Here is a 19,880-nt window from a genome sequence, read left to right as displayed (position 1 = left end):
AAATCTTCTTCTCAAGAACAGCAAAGCCATAATTGCTCATATTTATATGGAAGCATCCTCAGGTAGTGTAGATTCAAGTTTGTTCAAATCATGACCCCCGGGGGTAGGGCGGGGCCAAACTTTTGGATTTAAACTTTTCAATAGTAAACCAATTACTACTTTTTCATAGCCACAATGCTCGGATGAGCGATGTGGCCCATGGGCCTCTTGTTTAATCAAGTGATTTCTTTTATTGAAGATTAAAAAAGATAAATATTATTGATTTGTAGTTTTTACTCGTGATTTTTTCTTTTATGTAAGGAAAACATTTTCTAAAACGATATACATGTATCTTATTTTTTTCCTTCAAAACATTACCATGATTACGATGAATGCGTTTAGTTTACAAATAAATTTCATATTAAAATAATTATTTTACGTAGTTTCACTCAAAACCAGACACAAAACATGTGATGTTGACCCTGATTACCAAACACAGACTGCCTGTGTTCTGCTACGTATACACAGATTTTTGACATCTTGGGTATTGGGGGTCTCCAGGTAAATAACACCACTGTTACTTCGACCACTCCCCCTCCTCAGGTAACCGTACGGTAAAAAAATTGGATCTTTAAGTTATGCAATAAAATACCGTACAACGGGTATTTTTTACATGCTGCTAATTTTTACGAGTTTTATAAATCCATTAAATTTAAACGCGTAAAATTTAACAGAAGTAAAAAATGCATCACTTAAATTTTTAACATGGAAATTACATGTATCAGAGTATTTCAGTGTTATTACTGCCATTTAGTTAAGCACCTGGAGGATATAGAATTAGTACTGACAACTGTTGGTATTTTTGAGGACTTTTTAATTGATCATCAAACAGGATTAAACAAGTAAATCTCAATGCACAAATTATACAAGCATCGTCGATTATCTGGTTACTCTTATGGGACCCATAATTTATGATAATGGCTTAATTATTGCAAACTGAAGTCTTCAAATTTTATCCGTTTTTCAAGAATTGAATTACCCTTCCTTCTTTTTAATTTGCTTCCAGTAAAAACATCGACATTTTAGTACACTCTAATCCGTGTACCATGTAATTCTGTCAACTTAATCATGATGGTTTGAGTTATCTCTCTTTGTTTCAATTAAAATGAAGACAGGCACGTGGTGCGCAACAATAATTATACTAGACATGTGTATAAATCAAAACAGGAATAAATGCTCGGCCTGTGAAATATAAAGGTATTTAAATGAATAAACATATCATCATATCATGAATTGACACTTGTTTTATCACTGGAACATTTTTGTTTTTATTTTCACAACGGGTTGTTCAGACACATTTAAAACATGCTTGTATGTAAACGCATTCAAAATGTTAAAACATTGATCTGGAATTTCACCTCTGGTGATTTTAATTTTTACGGACTTGCTCAATTCGTAAAAATTTAACGCGTAAAAAATTAAATCACCCCATTTCAGCCGAATTCATAAAAATTTACAGCAGTAAAAATTACCTGTAATTCAGTATGTTAAAAACAACATTGATATCGATAAGATAATTTACATAGTCCGTGTAGAAAGTAGAAACACATATATATATACAGCACTTGCATTCTAGCACAGGCATTCTCCATAATGGCTTGCAAAAGCTTAATTAGTTTTAAATCGAATTTTTGTGAACCATATTACAGGCAAGAAATGAAATATTTCCATTTGAATATTTTCAAATCAGATTTATTTAGATCGGGAAAGGTACAAATTACAACATCACCTTTTCCTTAAATCTAGCCATTCTTTTTCAATTTCTATTGAGAATATGTTCACACAAATTTTTTTTTTGATAGATACAGGATGTTTCTTGTAGATGTAATTTAGACATAAAGATATTAACAAGTCGTGATTTTCATACTCATACATAGTTTTTAGTTCTACTGGTCAGAGACCAGAAGAGCTTATGCGATAGTAATGCATCGGTCTAGCTGTCTTTCTGTCTGTCTGTCCGTCCATCTGTCTGTAAACAATTTTTCAAAATGCTATTCCTCCTACAGTTTTGGTCTGATTTCAATATAACTTGGCACACAAGTAGACTACACCAAGATACATAATTGTGTGTATCGGTTTTTGATTTCGATGAACAATGTTGCCGTGGTTACTAGAAATAAAAATTTCTGTGAAATTCTTGGTGGCGTCGGTAGTCCAGTGGTTAAGGTGCCGGACTCCAAACCGAAAGGTTGTGAGTTCGAATCCTGGCCACGACAAGCCGACGTTGTGTCCTTGGGAAAGGCACTTTACACAAATTTCCTCACTCCACCCAAGTGTAAAAGGGGTACCTGGCTATAGACAGTGAAAGATATTGTCAGAATGTTAGTGTTCTAGCGCTGTTAACGGCAGCTTGCACTGAGAGAGATTCTGGATTGTTAAGGTCTGCTGGGGTAATAATGTATTGTAAAGCGCTTTGAGTAGCATTTATGCTAGAAAAGCGCTATATAAAAACAATCATTATTTATTATTATTAAAATGCTACTCCTCCTACAGTTTTGGTCTGATTTCAATATAATTTGGCACACAAGTAGACTACACTAAGATACATAATTCTGTATATCGGTTTTTGATTTCGATGAAAGGTATTGCCGTGGTTACTAAAAATAGAAATTTCTGTGAAATTCTTTCAAAATGCTACTCTTCCTACAGTTTTGGTCTGATTTCAATATAACTTGGCACACAAGTAGACTACACTAAGATACATAATTCTGTGTATCGATTTTTGATTTCGGTGAACGGTGTTGCTGTGATTACTAGAAATAGAAATTTCTGTCTTATGAGCAGAATACTTTCAGTATAATACTGGAACATTTTACAAATTCAAATTTTTAGGTCACCTGAGTCAATCAGGTGACCTATTGCTATCCGTTTTCGTCTGTCGTCGTGTGTTGTGTGTCATGCGTCGTGTGTTAACATTTGAACATTTTCAGTTTCTTCTCTGAAACCACCGAACCAATTTCAACCAAAATTGGTACACAGCATCTATGAGTGAAGGAGAACATAAATTATGAATTTTATGGTCCCCACCCCCCTGGGGCCTGAGGGGTGGGGCCAAAACAACTAAAATTACTGAAATCTTTTAAAATCTTCTTCTCTACTCGTGGACATTAAACAGTCAAACTGTTGGTATGAATGTAATGAGCATTGAGTCCTCTACCAAAATTGTGAAATTCATGGCCCCAGGGTCAGGGGTTCTAGTGCTAGGGTTGGGCTATATAAATTATGTAGTGAAAATGCATTATTTCTTTGAAAATCTTCTTCTCTGCTCCTGGGTATTAAATAAACTAACTAAGTACATAATTATGATAAGCAAGATTGCCTTTTTCAGAATTGTGAATTTTATGGCCCTACGGTCAGGGGTTCTAGTGTAAAGGCACGGCTCTATTGAATATATAGTGAAAATGCATTTATTCTTTGAAAATCTTCTTCTCTGCTCCTAGGTATTAAATAAACTAACTAAGTACATTAATATAGTTATGATAAGCAAGATTGCCTTTTTCAAAATTGTGAATTTTATGGCCCTACGGTCAGGGGCTCTAGTGTAAGGGCACGGCTCTATTGATTATATAGTGAAAATGCATTTATTCTTTGAAAATCTTCTTCTCTGCTCCTGGGTATTAAATAAACTAACTAAGTACATAGTTATGATGAGTAAGAGTGCCTCTTCCAAAATTGTAAATTTTATGGCCCCAGGATCAGGGGTTCTGGTGTTAGGGTGGGGCTTCAATGATTATATAGTGAAAAAACATTAATTCTTTTAAAATCTTCCTCTCTGCTCCTGGGTATTAAATAAACTAAATTAGTATATAGTTATAATGAGCAAGAGTGCCTCAACCTGATTTGTAAATTTCATGGCCACTAGCTGTGTCAGGGGTTTATCGATTTTGTGTAAGTGGGGTCTTTTGATTTTATAATGAAAATACTTTAATTCTTTGAAAACCTTTTCCTTTGCACCTGAGTATTATGCCAATGATCTAAGTATATATATTTATGATGAAAAAAGGTGCCTCTATCAAAATGGTTAATTTCATGCCCCCTGGGTAAGGGGTAGGGGGGTACATAGTCTGAAAATAAATTAATGCTTTGAAATCTGTTCTTTAGTATCAATCAACCATTTATGATGAAATAAAATTTTCAAAATTTTGAAATAAGTGGCCCCAGGGTCAGGGGTTCCTTTGGGGATGGGGTGCACAACTGGTTATAAAATGGAAGTGCATTTTTTCTTTGTTACTTTGATCTATCTCTGGGTATTAAGTAACTAGAGTAAGCAAGCTAAGTGTATAATTATGATAAGCAATGCCTCTTTCAAAATTGGGAATTTCATGGCCTCTGGTTTAAAACACAAACCAAATTCAATTGTTGGAAAGTTGTTACACGATAATCAGGTGACATGTAAGGCCCATGGGCCTCTTGTTATGTTTTATTGAATATATATTTAATAACATGAAATTAAAGGGGAAAATTAAAGATGCATTAATCAAAGGTAAGGAGTATAAACCTAGTTGATTGCATAGTTACCAAATATTTGTCATTACTTAAAATATATTTTAAAAATGAATATTTTTTTGGATTTTATTGAAACATTATCCATTTCAAAACAAAACAAAATCTTCTGGGACCTAGCATCATTTTTTTTTCAAAAAGTTGATGGGGATGGGGATGGGGGGACGAGTAATTGAGTAACCAAAATACTCGGACGAGAAGAGAAATACTGAAAGTGGAGATCAGTCTATGAAATTATAAATTTTTTTAAACGGAAAACGTTACTGCAAAATAACGGGAGGGTTGCAGCCCCTGCCCCCCCCCCCCCCACACACACACACACAAGGCATACCTGCATTTAAAAAGATTCTGTCACTTCTTAAATTCCTACATAACTTGAATTTAAAATTCTTAGTTACACATTTCTAGTTCATCTCACCGTTTGCGAAAAAAAAGTCTGCATCCTAAATGGATTTGACTACTTTTCTATTTACCTACATAATACAATATACGATATATATTTCCGATTTTTCGCATATCATATAATTATGTACATGTCTATGAATAGGTACCTTGCTCAAACTATCTGAATGCAAATTCGACAAGCAATCTAGGTCAGCGGCTTGGAAGGCCTAATATGCATGAAAATCTCATGTGTAGGTATATATCATACGTATAAAATAATCATTCTTTTAACTCTTTATGATTAAAACACTTGACAATGCCTATTTTTCCAAGTTGTGTACAGACTACGAACTTACGCCTACTCATGAGCAGGCCTAGATTTAAACCCAAATTTAGTCTTGACTAAACGCATCTTAGTCCGATTTTCGGGTTTATAGTCACTGATTTAGTCCAGACTAATCTTACGCCTGGTCGTAGGCCTTTTTGAGAAACGAGCCCCTGTGTTGTAGAATGATTTTCAACTGCGTAAATACACCTTTCTGGTCAACTGGTTAATCTTATTTGTGAAATTTTGAATTCTTACAGCTTTATAAAAACTTTTAAAACTTCACCAAGTAAACTTATTGTCGATTAATTAATTTGGGGGGGGGGGGGGGTACACTGTTGATCATTTACTTTAACATATGAAAGTGAAATTTTTAAATGTATTTTATTGACATACATGTGTATTCTTACTTGAATACATTTCTAATCTTTATTTTATTTACCATTAAACTGTTTTTTGATTCTTGTTTGTGTATTTTTTTTATTAACAAAAAGGTAATAGTAAGGCACATGTATTTCTTCAAATGATTATTGAAATAGTTTATTTAATATTTCAATGTAACAAAAGCTCACTGATGAATGTATGCCTGAAATGTAGCAGCGGAAACATGCATTAGACCTTAAAAAATTGGAATTCTTTAATACATATTTTTTAAAAAGCATGAAATAATATATACACACATAAAAATCTTTGTGAAATTGACCTGTAGAATCATATGATTAATTAATTTAACTGTAGTGATTAATGTTGTATATTTATCGACCAACTGGCTATTTCGAGGGCAAACTGGAATAAGAGGACACCTGTCTTAAGTGGCCAGATTTCAGACTTCCCAAAGGTGGCCTCTTAAAACAAGTTTGACTGTATAACTTGGCACACAAGTAAACTACACTAAGATACATAATTTTATTCATCGGTTATTCATTTAGATGAATGATGTTGCCATTGTTACTAAAAATAGAAATTTCTGTGAAATTCTTTCAAAATGCTACACCTCCTGCAGTTTTGGTCTGATTTCAATATAACTTGGCACTGTAGTAGACTACACTAAGATACATAATTTAGTGCATCGGTTTTTGATTTTGTTTTCTATTGGTTATGCAATCAGCATGCTCAGTATGAGCACTTGATAGTATTCATTTACTTGTAGGTCAGATTGACCCTGAGAAGATTATAGAGTACCCAGGATTCACAGTTGATCCACCGGAATGTGTTAAAGATGTAAGTTTCTTTGATCCAAGACTGAAAATGAGACAAGTCATGGGACAAACTGTAAACATGGATATTTTTGCATGCTGTTAATTATGCAAATTAATAGGGGAAAAAAACTTTCTTGGGGGAGATATTTTGGCAATACCATTATTATATGTATTGATAAAACTAAATAATTTTTAGCTCACCTGAGCCGAAGGCTCAAGTGAGCTTTTCTGATCATATTTTGTCTGTTGTCCATCCGTCTGTCTGTATACAGTTGAGAGGTACATTGTGCATTTTACAGAAGGTTCGGGATTATCATCCGGCTTTGTGGAGTTATTACAAGTACAATGATGACTTAAGAGGTTTCATTAGGAATTCAAACAATAGGTATACTGTGGGGTGAATGATCTATATTTGTGGGGTTAAAGATCTATATTTGTGGGATTAAAGAATATGGTTACTGTGTTAATATAAAGTCAACTTTACAGGGAACTATTAATCAATGCTTAAAATTGTTAATGTTTGTCTGAAGAAAGGAAACAACAATACCCTTCTTGAGACCTAAATACAAAATACCAGTAACAGTATAACATGCACTAGAGCAACAAATGCACAAAGTCCATGTTTTCATAGAAAAAATAAAAGAAAACAGTAATCCAACAGAGTGCCTTACAAATGATGAAAATAAAGATAATAGATATAACTAGAAACTCTTGTTGCTACAGCAACAAAAACGGTCTTCCGTTCTCCTCTATTTATCTGCATGAGCTTTTATCTATGTTAAAAAACGCATATAATATTTTAAGGTTCATAAACCCTCTGCTTACTCATATAGAATGTTTCTTTTGCGGACTTTTATAATTTTCCAAAAGAAAAAATAAATGCTAAATAAAATACAAACAATTTTATCATTTTGCGGGGCAAAAGAATGAGTGCACTTAAGTACGTCATTTGGAACCTTTTCGGCTACCCATTTTAAACTTGAAATAACAATATATCGCTAAATTAATCTATGATTAATGTGCAAGCATATGCTTTTGATATTTATTTCTAGAATTTTTTGTCATACATATTTCTATAATTACAGAAAATGTAATTGAAAAGAACATGTAAAAGCCTTAAATTCCGGAAATTTGAATGGAACCACTTTCGAATCTAAGGTATACGCAAATAGGCGGAGACATTTACTAGTAAAGCGCATAGTTGTGGAATGTAAACATTAGCACATATGATTTTTTCGCACTACGAACTGAAATGGAGAAGAGAGAGAGAGATCGTGTTGATTTTATGGTGCACAATTATTACAGTACAGGCAAGGTAACAAAATTTCCCGCGTTTTTCGCCGCATATAATCACAACGCGGTATATTTCCAGGTTAAACATTTTTTAACCGCGTTTTTCCGCGGGAAATTCATCACTTACCTGTCCCCGCCGCGGTTAAATCATCGATCAATTACTGACAATTAGTATCGTAAACAAAAATACCAGTAACAGTATAACATGCACTAATTGTAATTTGCACAAAGTTCCATGTTTTCAACAAAAAAAAAAAGAAAACAAACAAAAAAAAACGTGTGTTTATTAATTAATTTTGCTATGAATAGAATTTAAACTAAGAAAAAATAAGTTTATTTTTGTTTCTAAAATTACATATCAATATTTGAAATTGAATAGAAAATTTTATTAAATTGTTACGTCTTTGCAATGGTTAATTATTTTGTGTTATTAAGAATCTATCAAGAATCAAAATTAAATACAGAGAATGTACTAGAAATTTTAATTAGTTTTTTTTTTTTCTAAATCTTCATATTATATGCAAACTGTAATAAATGTTGAACTCAGACTGTTTAAGTTTCGATAAACGATTTTCAGCATTCATTTGAAAAAAAAGATGTACATCTTTTTAAAAATGTACATCTTCATATTGTTTATTAATTAATTTCGATTTATTGTATATAAAATGTACAGGCTTTTTCTTAAAGTGTCAAATTACCGGAAAACATCCGATGACGAGCATTTACAGTTACATGTAGAGAGAGAGAGAGATCGTGAACTTAAATTTTCTTTATCCAAGATATCAAGAAAAAAGTTCTTTTCTTCTTTATTTCTCATCGTTTATGTTTTTTTCGCAAATTAAGAAAACTTTTCTTTAATTTATTTCCCTCTTTTATATAAATGTGCAGTCATTTTTCTCAAATTGTCAAATGACCGAAAAGCATTCTATGGCGAGAGTTAACTTTGAGCACGTGAACTTTATACAAGAGATTTTCAAGAAAAAATATCGTTTTTCACCTTCATATTCACATGTATTACTTTTTAAAACTATGTCTTTCTTTTTAATTTTAATATTTCTCGATTTTCGTGTTCAATAGATAAGATAGGATGTGCAGGTGTATTGATAAACTTCACAGACGAAATTATAGTTTATATTAATAAATATTCAATGCAAAAATTCATATATTTTTGTTTTCTTTGACAAATTATGTTTCTTTGCGTATTAAGTATTAGCCGCGATCATTTCCTGTGTATAGGGATTAGCAGTGCCTGAGCAGGAAACGACATGCCCTGGGGGTTTCACACCTGTCTTAGAGTATACCTTGGGTAACGCTCGCTGGATGTGCACATCGTTGTGTAGCCATTCAACAACACATTTGATTCATTGTTTCATTATTATTTCATCGATATCATTTTTAGATGCGATATTAGCCTTGGAATTTGTGTCAAATTATTGTTGTTGTTTTTAAACGGAGTGTGTAAAAAGAATTAAAGTAAAAAAAGCAAACTTTTAAAACAAATTAATGAAGTATTTGATATTAATTAAATCATATAATGATCAACTGCTATGTTATTTCGTGTCTGTTTATATCTGTACCAGTTAGTAGAGAGAAAGAGAGAGAGAGAGTTATCACAATATTAAGGCACGTGCATGATCGTTTTTCCTCCTTTTTGATCAGTATATTATCAATTTCTTAAGTCTAGCGAATAAAACTACCGCTGATTTATCAGTTTATTGACCATTTGTGGATTTTGTCTAAGTTTTATTGTTATTTATCGAGAGACTTGTTTATGATCGACTTTCTTCTTTCGTTTAGCATATGTACATGACATGTAATTTGAATTACTTCCCTTTTTGTCGCCAGATTACAACGACAGATTTTGGTGGTAAAAAAAAAAAAATGTAATTTTGTTATAAGATTTGATTAAGAAAAACACAGTATATTAAAATTGTCGAATTATTGAAAATATTTATTTGAAACAAAAAATTTAAAAAGGATTCTGTCTGCAACAAAAACATTGAATTCTTTATTTAATGCATTTCAATCCATGAGCTACACATGAAAAAAAACGGCTTCGTTTTACAATGTCGTAGGAACGCATACAGGTTATACACTCAGGTAACATCCTGTGTATATAGGTAGTATGTACACTAGCTAGACAGCGTCGTTCCCTCGGGGCTTCTCATCCGCTTCGAGTAAGCTCCAATCCACACCAAACTTACCTGAGGAAAACCGAACAGTAACACAGACATCTGAAAGCTTGAAGCTTGGCAACTTGCTGATTAAAATAAATTAATTTCTGTGTTGTGTGTTCAGATATTTTAAGGGCCCATATTTGTGTTTGTGTTTTATTTGAATCGGAGAAATCTGAAATTTGTTTATGTTCATTGACATGATTTTAGTAATTTTGCACAAGAAATCAGAAAATAGAAATACATTCAAATACTAGCTATGATATTATTGATATTCTGAATAGATTGACCTGTGATTATTTTATTTGCAATAACCCCCCCCCCCCCAAAAAAAAAAAAAAAAAAAACACTCAAAAAAAAAAAACAAAAAACAAAAAACAAATAAAAATCGTCGATATTTAGTTCATAGTCTTACAGTGTAGCGCATAATAATGGAACAACGGTATTCCTACACTTACGCGTGTTTTGTTAAAATTTAATTGTAATTATGTATCACTATCTATCATCGTTTTTCATGCTATTATTGTATAAAAGATATTTATACAGAAGTAACGATAGTTTTCTAAATGAAACCAAATGACTGATATAATCTCGCAGATAAATAAACACATAGCTACATGTAACTGCAACTGCACGGGCTAATTGTGAACACCGGATTACACCAGTGCATATAAAGAGAAGCGATATCACGGCATTCTTTAGGGTTAATTAATTATACCTTTTTAGCAATTTGAAGATCATTTGGGGTGGCATTATTGATTTTGAAAATAACTTTAAGTTAATATATTCAATAAATTATTCACTTTATTTCATCCTATACTGTACATGTATTACTGTTAACAGACGTGTTTGAGAATTAATTAATTTTGAGTGACTATTGGTACAGAAAAAAAAGATGTTATTTGATAAAACTTAAAAAATGAATTTTTAAAGAATCCATGTAATGGTATAAATCTATAATATCAATGTGATAGCAATCCCCCCCCCCCTGACCAATATTTCGACACGATTAAAATCGACAATACTTTACAGGTAAGAACATCTTTAAGAATAACGGTTGGCCCCGCCGCGGTGTAAACACGGTCTCGGTAGCACCGCGATCAAAACCCGCGTCGGTGTAACGATAGCCAAAGGATTTCAATACAAAATTAAACGCGTGTGGCGCTTTTATTAAGCAACAAAAATTATCCATATTTTATATTATTCTAATGTTAAGGGATTTATTATATCCAAATAATAAATGCGACATAAGCCTATACATGTACTTACTAATGACACTTTCAATACCAGAATTCTTTCAAAACACCCCTAATGAAAAGCATAAAGTTAAATAAGAGACATATTATCTTCAAACCCTTTTAAAATTTTAAACAGAAAAATAGTTTGATGTTGGAAGTAAACGATACAGTCACAACATGCAGTAGACTTATAACACAATGAAATTTTCAATGAAAGCGTTAGCGATTGATTACTTTGCCGTCTGGTCACAGTTGCAAGGTGGTTATAATATCACATCGTTGCTCGGTGACCGGTGTGATTTAGTAGCTATCTTGACCCTAGTTTGGGGACATTTTTTAAAAATTAGATATGAGCTGCAACTTGGCCAACTTTGTCCTTTGGATATGTATAAGTTTAAGTTAAAGTACACATTCTGTGCAAATAAGAAAAATGGCCAAGTTCCGACTTGATGTAAACAAAGTCATTGGAAACCGGTATGCATATGAATAACAATAGAAATGAGACAAAACTGTTAGACCCCCGTCTCAAAAGCTAGTGTCACTCGGCATTATTTAATACTTTCATGTAATATAATATACCAAAACCACCTCTTAAGATATTGTTTAATACCTATAATACATAAATTCAATGATTTTTGGAATTTTATTTTGTGCAAAACATTGGGATCCAACTCTTATATCTTAAGCGCAGTCATTCTTTGACTTTACAGGCATTTCAAGTTGACAAATTTATAAAGGAACAATAGAGATTTGTGTCATTAAGAGTTATCTCTCTTATCAGAGTATCAATGTACCTTAAATGATTTCAGGAAAACAAACGGCCGGAGGTGTAACTTACCAAGATTCTTGACATTACTTTAGACAATTATAGTCTTAATAACATTTACAAAAATCATTTTCAATTTTTTTTATAACTTTCTGTGATGACCGTAAGTGACGGCGGACGCATTTTACCCTAGGGGTGGGACGATACACAGATCTTGCGATACGATACGTATCTCGATATATTAGCACGATGCGATACGTATCTCGATATTATGATAAATTATAAAAATATTTTTTAAAAGTATTTTATTTCATTTTCTGTCTTGACATTGAATCAACTGTTACATGATAAATTATAAAACTATTCAAAAGAATAAGTATTTCACTTTACTTTTTATGTCTTGACATTAAATCAACAAATTATTCTTAGACTATATAAAATCATGTGTGCTTTGAAATTAATACTTGAAGTTCATCAATTTCATTGACTAAAACTTTACAAAAACAATAATACATGTACATATTATTGTTACGAAATTTCTATTTACAAGTTGCTTACAAACAGTTGTGTAGTTCATCAAAGAAAACTGACTAAAAATTCATTAAAAAAACATCACATTTACATTTTAATCAATTGCTGAAAGTCTGTAGCCTAGTTGAGATTACAAAAAAGCACAGGATGGACTAACAATTTACAATATCAAATTTTCTGGAAACGATACCATCGTTTTCACATGGTAAAATTATTTTGATGAACCGTTAATTGGAAAAAGAACATTATTTCACTACTCGTCTCCACTCGCGGTGCTGTGTGTATAGCACGCTTTACATACTGAACTTTTATTGTCCAATCCTCCGAGGCTGCTTAAAAGTGAAAACGTTTTACCCCTAATGAACGACTTATTAGTTCAACAGTATGTTTTTAATATCATTATCATCTCTTCGCTTCGTACAAGCCGCCATTTTCCAGAACAGGTACTTTCATTTTCAATTTTTGGATAGGTCGTTCGTGTATCGTTTCGTACCGATATTTGAATGCTTCTATCGTAAACCGTATCTTAGAGGAAAATATCGATATGTATCGGTGTATCAGTATATCGTCCCACCCCTATTTTACCCTATATCTGTTGCCCAATGATCTTCATGGTTTATTAGTCATATAAGTTTAGTGTCTTGATCTGTTACAGTTTAAAAGATCTCGTAACGTTAACTTCTCATTTTGAGGACAAGAAATCATGTGACCGGAAGTAAATTTTTAAAAAGATATTTGAGGTTACTCTAGACATTTAAGTCTGAATATGTCCTAAAATCATTTCAAATGCTCTTTATATAAAAGATATTCATACTATCGTCTTCAACCTTCCTCAAAAAATTCTCCATGAAAATCATTTCAAATGCTCTTTATATAAAAGATATTTATACCATCATCTTCAACCTTCCTCAAAAAATTCTCCATGAATGAGTCTACTCTGCTCTGTTTTTTGCAAATATCAAAACAAAATGTTTGTTGTAAATAAGCATTTATTGTAATGCCAAACAAATTAACCAAATATGTACAAAAGTTACATATGTCCATATTTGAATATATCCTTTATAACGATATTAATATACATAAGTAAAAAATACCAATATGACTAGAAGAATTTGCAAAAAAGATGGGAGAACAAACACGCCAAATTCTAAAAAGGATGTGAAACATATGAAAAAATAAGTATACAATATTGTTACATTGTTAACATGTCAGATCAGAGAACAACTTTAATGTAAATATATGTGTACTATATATACATAACAAAATAATTGTTATGATATATTATTATGACATTATTAACACATATCAATTGAAAAAACAAATACGATACAATAACTCCACTGTAAGCGTACATTATTTAATCAAATACAATTGAGTTTATATTGAATGGTTGCAGGGGAGGTGGTGGGTCAAAAATTATTTCCTTCAGAAAGCATGGTCTGGATAAACAAGATCAAGTTACAAATATAATATAGTAGCAAAAATTCATTGCAGCATTGAAAATTCTGGAAAAATTCTCTTATAACAATACACTAACAGAGATGGTATAAATTACTTTATGCTGCACATAAATACAATTATACCATTGTCTTCAACCTTCCTCAAATAATTTACTTTCTCCATGAATGAGTCTACTCTGCTCTGTTTTTTGCAAATATCAAAACAAAATGTTTGTTGTAAATGAGCATTTATTGTAATGCCAAACAAATTAACCAAATATGTACAAAAGTTACATATGACCATATTTGAATATATCCTTTATAAGGATATTAATATACATTAATATACATAAGTAAAAAATACCAATATGACTAGAAGAATTTGCAAAAAAGATGGGAGAACAAACACGCCACAAACTTGTCGATAACTAACAAGTTATGGACAGTGCCCCATCCAGAGGAGACGAATGGTAAACATTAACATCTCACAAGTAAGACAGACAGTCTAACATATACCCAAACCATCAGATGCAAAAATTTACTATTATTTCTGTAAATTGACAATATCTATGAAGTTCTTTGGAAATCAAATCTTCCAACAATCTCTAAGAATTTTGATGGGTTCTAATTGTGTACAGTTATTTGCAGTCCTAGACTGTTTTTGCATTCATATTTCCCATGAAACATGTTACATATAAACATTGTGTTACATTGGCAACATTGAGTTAAATTTTGAATTGTTTCAAATAACTTTTGATATCAATTATTGTTTCTTATCTTCATATTTAACTGTAACAAATTGGTAAGATTAATTAAACATATGAATTTTAAACTTATCTTTAAAGAATATAAAACAAGGTCACCAACTATGCTGCCTCAGACAGTCATACTGAAGTAAATTATTTTATGCTGAAAAGAGAGTAATATATACAATGGGTTTAAAGACACCTATAAATTTAAAATAGTCTTAAATGCATATAAAACAAGGTCATCAACTTTGCTGCCTCAGACAGTCATACTAATGTCAATTGTTTTAAACAAATAGGTAATGTATACAATAGATTTTAATACACATACAAATTTTCAACTGCATATAAAATCAAGTATGCCACCTCAGACAGTCATACTGATGTCATTTGTTTTACACTGAAAACAAACATAGTAATATATACATAGTATATACACATGGATTTTCAAATATAAAATCAACTATGCCTCAGACAGTCATACTGATGTCAATTGTTTTACACTGAAAACAAACAATATAATATATGTAATAGATTTAAATACGCATACAAATTTTCAGCTGTATATAAAATCAACTTTGCTGCCTCAGACAGTCATACTAATGTCAATTGTTTTAAACAAATAGGTAATATATACAATAGATTTAAATACACATACAAATTTTCAACTGTATATAAAATCAAGTATGCCACCTCAGACAGTCATACTGATGTCATTTGTTTTACACTGAAAACAAACATAGTAATATATACCATAGATTTAAATACACATACAAATTTTCAACTGTATATAAAATCAAGTATGCCGCCTCAGACAGTCATACTGATGTCAATTGTTTTACACTGAAAACAAACATAGTAATATATACCATAGATTTAAATACACATGCAAATTTTCAACTGTATATAAAATCAAGTATGCCGCCTCAGACAGTCATACTGATGTCAATTGTTTTACACTGAAAACAAACATAGTAATATACAATAGATTTAAATACACATACAAATTTTCAACAGTATATAAAATCAAGTATGCCGCCTCAGACAGTCATACTGATGTCAATTGTTTTACACTGAAAACAAACATAGTAATACATGTATATACAATAGATTTAAATACACATACAAATTTTCAACAGTATATAAAATCAAGTAATCCGCCTCAGACAGTCATACTGAATTCAATTGTTTTACACTGAAAACAAACATAGTAATATTAGTCCATGAGCCAGCTAGGCCATGAATTTTTCGGTATCGGTACCATCTTGGGTGAATAATTTTCATAGTTAATTTTTGAAGGACATACATCTCTACCTTCAGAAAATGTATGATAGCATTCAATTGATTGTGGCTTTAATGGTGTATCAACTGTTTATATACACCAACCCAACTTGTTCGTTCTCTCAGCTGTGTCTTTGAAAGAAGGTTCGATTTTCAACTTGCAATTTCTTTCTTATTTTGAATGATATTTTCTTGAAAATTCTTTTGAATGCAGACCATGCTATTACCCTTTTCAATTATCATTCAATGAGCCGTCTAAATTATATAGGAATATAATTCTACCCTTGATCATAAAAGTGGAATATGCGATTTTGAAATTTTAATCAGTTGAAAGAAAATACTACTGTGACAATTTTCACATCAAAAACATATTGCACGGTCATTTTATTTAAAGAATTTTTATCACGTATTAGCATTTTAAAACATTATTTCAGTAACAAATATATATAACTTGATTTCATAGTTAATCTTTATCTCTATCCTAAAGATGAAAATTGAAGAAAAATTCCCTTGATTTACTCTGTGCGTATATTCTTTACTTAACATAGATATTGTGAATATGTCAGGTCTCAAGTAGAGCCTTTACGTAAAATGTTTTAATATTTATTTAATCTCAAGTGAAACCATGGTGATAATGGACACTTTTATGTTCTTTTAAGTTAAACGTGTAATTTGTTATATTTTTGACATCAAAATTAAGCAACATATATGCACAGTTATTTGTTTCAATATATATGTGCTTTGTGGGTAGTGTCACACGACCTGCAATGACCTGACGCCCCTTCCCTCCACTAGTCTGGGTAGAGGGAACCCGTTACCCTCTTAAGGGAGATCCCTCTAGGAGAGCATTCTCTACACAAAATGCTGACGGGTCTCAAACCCTGTTGATTGAGGGTTTGCCTACCTATAACGCATGTAAAGACTGCACACCGGCGGACTCTGTGGAGAAAACCGTCATGGTTCAACGGAGAAGAAGGCGGATACTGCAAGCACCGTGGAATGCTTGGAGCAAGGCAAGGCACATATAGCACATCTTGGTCATCCTCTGTATCTGTCTCCATCTCCAGACGTCCTGACATGTCTTGCCACTGGATCTAGATGGTTGGCACTTGCGGGCGAGAAAGTGAGGTTGGCGACGCACAACCTTTCTTCACTTTAATCAAACTCATCATGCAAGTCATTGATCATCTCCCATCCCTTTTATCATCTGTCCCCAAAGCCCAGGGGCGACAGATGAGGAACGAAGGTGCCATGTGTGGGTTCACTGGAAGTCGCTAGTCGCGGACCTGCACACAGGCCATAGGGTTGCTCTTCACTGACCAGAGCAGCGTTGGAGTTCGGCAGCCACCTGTGCGACTGAGCAGCCCTCTTTAGAAACGCACTGCTCACCTCCATGGCAAAGAGAAGTGTATTAGAAAAGGTATCCCAAACGGCTGGTGAGGACCCTACACATGCGGTCGAAATAACAAAAAGATCAAGAAGAAAACAAGGATCATCTCTGTACTTTGGATCATGGAATGTTCGAATGCTTCTCGACAGAGACATTACAGATATACCCCAGAGACGCACAGTACTGATTGCATGCAAACTCACGAGATATAACATTGACATCACGGCTCTCAGTGAAACTTGGATGGATGGAGAAGGTGAACTATGTGAAAGAGGCGCTAGCTACACCTTCTTTTAGAGAGGACGTGAAGCCAAGGAGAGACGAGAAGCTGGTGTAGGCTTTGCTATAAAGACGACACTTGCTGGCAAGCTAGTCGGCTTACCCAAAAGAGTGAACGACCGCCTGCTGACGATGAAACCGCCTCACTCGAGGAAAGTTCGCCACTATTGTCAGCGCATATGTTCCTACCCTGACTAACCCAGAGAAGGCTAAAACAAGTTCTATGAGAACCTCCACAATGTCGTCAACGCCGTCCCAAACGCCGACAAGCTCGTCATTCTTGGTGACTTTAATGCGAGACTTGGACGTGACACCACCACCGGGAAAGGCGTGATTGGGAAGCACGGACTGGGTAAGTGCAACAGTAACGGCCTGTTGCTTTCTCAGACCTGCGCTGAACATGGCCTTCTCATCACTAACACCGTTTTCTGCCTTCCAATCCGTAACAAGACGTCATGAATGCACCCTCGCTCAAAGTACTGGCATCTCATTGACTACGTCATTGTCAGGAAGAGAGACAGACAGAAAATTCGTTTGTTCACCAAGGCTATGTGCAACGCGGAGTGCTGGACAGATCGATCATCATCTCTAAACTTCAACTCTCAACTTCCGGATCAAACTCAGGATATGTCCTCAGGGGATTAAGGCTTCAAAACGTCTCAACGTTGGCAAGCTCAAGTTGCCTTCAACCTCTCAGTACTTTTGCTGACATTCTGGAAGAACGCCTGAAATCTTCCACCCTGCTGGATGAAAGCAGCATGAAGCACACTTCATAATACAGTGTACAATACAGCCTTCGAGTGTCTTGGGCCCTCCACAAAAAACACAAAGACTGGTTTGATGAGTACCATGCCGAAATCATGCTGCTTCTAGAGGACAAACATCGCGCTTACATGTGCAAGGCTTATATAGATGATCCCTCCTCCACAGCAAAAAAGACGCTCTGAGGAATGCTCGCAGCACGGTACAACTAAAAATTTAGGATATGCAAAACCCTGGCTGAATGCCAAAGCTGGCGAGATCCAACGCTATGTCGAATCTCATGACAGGAAGAACTTTTACTCTGGACTGGGGAAAGTCTACGGGCCAACTCCATCAGGTTCATCTTCATAAAAGTGGTAAAAATGTGCAATTTTTGTTAGAATCACGGCTAGTAACTCAGTTAATGCTCTTTTAATATGTTCATCATATCTCTGAGTAATTCTGGTAGAACTTTCTATCACCGTTGGCAACTGTGTGACATATACTTTGCAAGTTGCAAATATATTTAGCTCAAAATACCTACCGTAATTTTTGGGTTATAGGTCGATGGGGTATATAGGTCGAAAGGCTCATTTTCAGCCTTAATTTTTGAAAAATCCTAAGATAGGACGAACTTACTATATAGGACGAGGCTTTGTTTCCCGTTTTCTACAGATTCTTACGCAGATACAACGTATCAGAACAGGTAAACCCCTAGAATTAGCAAGGTTATTCCATGACATAAACGTATCAAGAAATTAAACAGGTACTTTCATGAGTACAGAATTTAAATAAAGTTTTTTTTTTTTAAAAGTAGTTAAAACTTCTTTGAATTGTGATACTACTTATTTTTTTCCAACTTGCCTGTTCAATGCCTCCGTAGTTTCACACCGTTGTTAAATCAAAAGGCATAAATAACATGTAAATACAAGATTATTTTACAGTATAATATTTTGGAAATACCCGAGACCAAAGAATAGTAATTCCGATTTCAGAACAACTTGGACACATTCCTATTAACTTTATTCAAACATTATTTACCGGTGGACGACAATTACTTCGATGTCCGCCATTTTTATTTTTCTTCTCCAGGGATTCGCTAAAACACGCAAATGACCATTAAATGTATATTTCAAGCAACAGTCAAGAATTGAAATCATATTAACACTCTAATAAGTTTAATTTATAAATTTAATTGAGAGTACATTCACAATTTGACTGTCAACATGAATTTCACGGCTTTGTTTGTTCAATGATGTGTAACACTAATACCCTATAACGGCACGTGGGTTTGTTATAATCATGCCCCGCAGGCATTTTAAACAACACAGGTGTTACACCTTTGCATACACAGTGTAAATCCCTTTATCTTTCAGACAATTAAAATTCTGTTAGAAGCCAATCTTTGTATACCGGTAATTCAATGTAAGTTATATTTCTGTCAACCGTATTTATTACTAATTCTTTGCTTAAGACAATAAAAAATATTTAATCTACTATTTCAATTTATCGCTACTAATAAATGGTAAAAACACTACAGTTGTGATCTTGA

The 19,880-nt window shown here is 33.3% G+C and overlaps 1 protein-coding gene across 1 annotated transcript in view; it reads left to right on the top strand.

Moving 5' to 3' along the window:
- LOC134263797 (zinc finger CCHC domain-containing protein 8-like) overlaps positions 1-19,880 on the top strand; it is an 88,335-nt gene that overhangs the window by 36,396 nt on the left and 32,059 nt on the right. Inside the window, exon 5 of the mRNA XM_062746179.1 lies at positions 6,402-6,472. Coding sequence (XP_062602163.1) covers positions 6,402-6,472 — 71 coding nt within the window. The remainder of the gene's footprint in view (positions 1-6,401; positions 6,473-19,880) is intronic.

Source organism: Saccostrea cucullata, unplaced genomic scaffold (genome assembly GCF_032062105.1).
Source record: "Saccostrea cucullata isolate Sc308-1 unplaced genomic scaffold, CSIRO_AGI_Scuc_v1 ctg1707, whole genome shotgun sequence".
Classification (NCBI taxonomy): domain Eukaryota; kingdom Metazoa; phylum Mollusca; class Bivalvia; order Ostreida; family Ostreidae; genus Saccostrea; species Saccostrea cuccullata.
The sequence above is the reverse complement of the archived record's forward strand: the minus strand, read 5'-3'. Positions and strand labels throughout refer to the sequence as shown.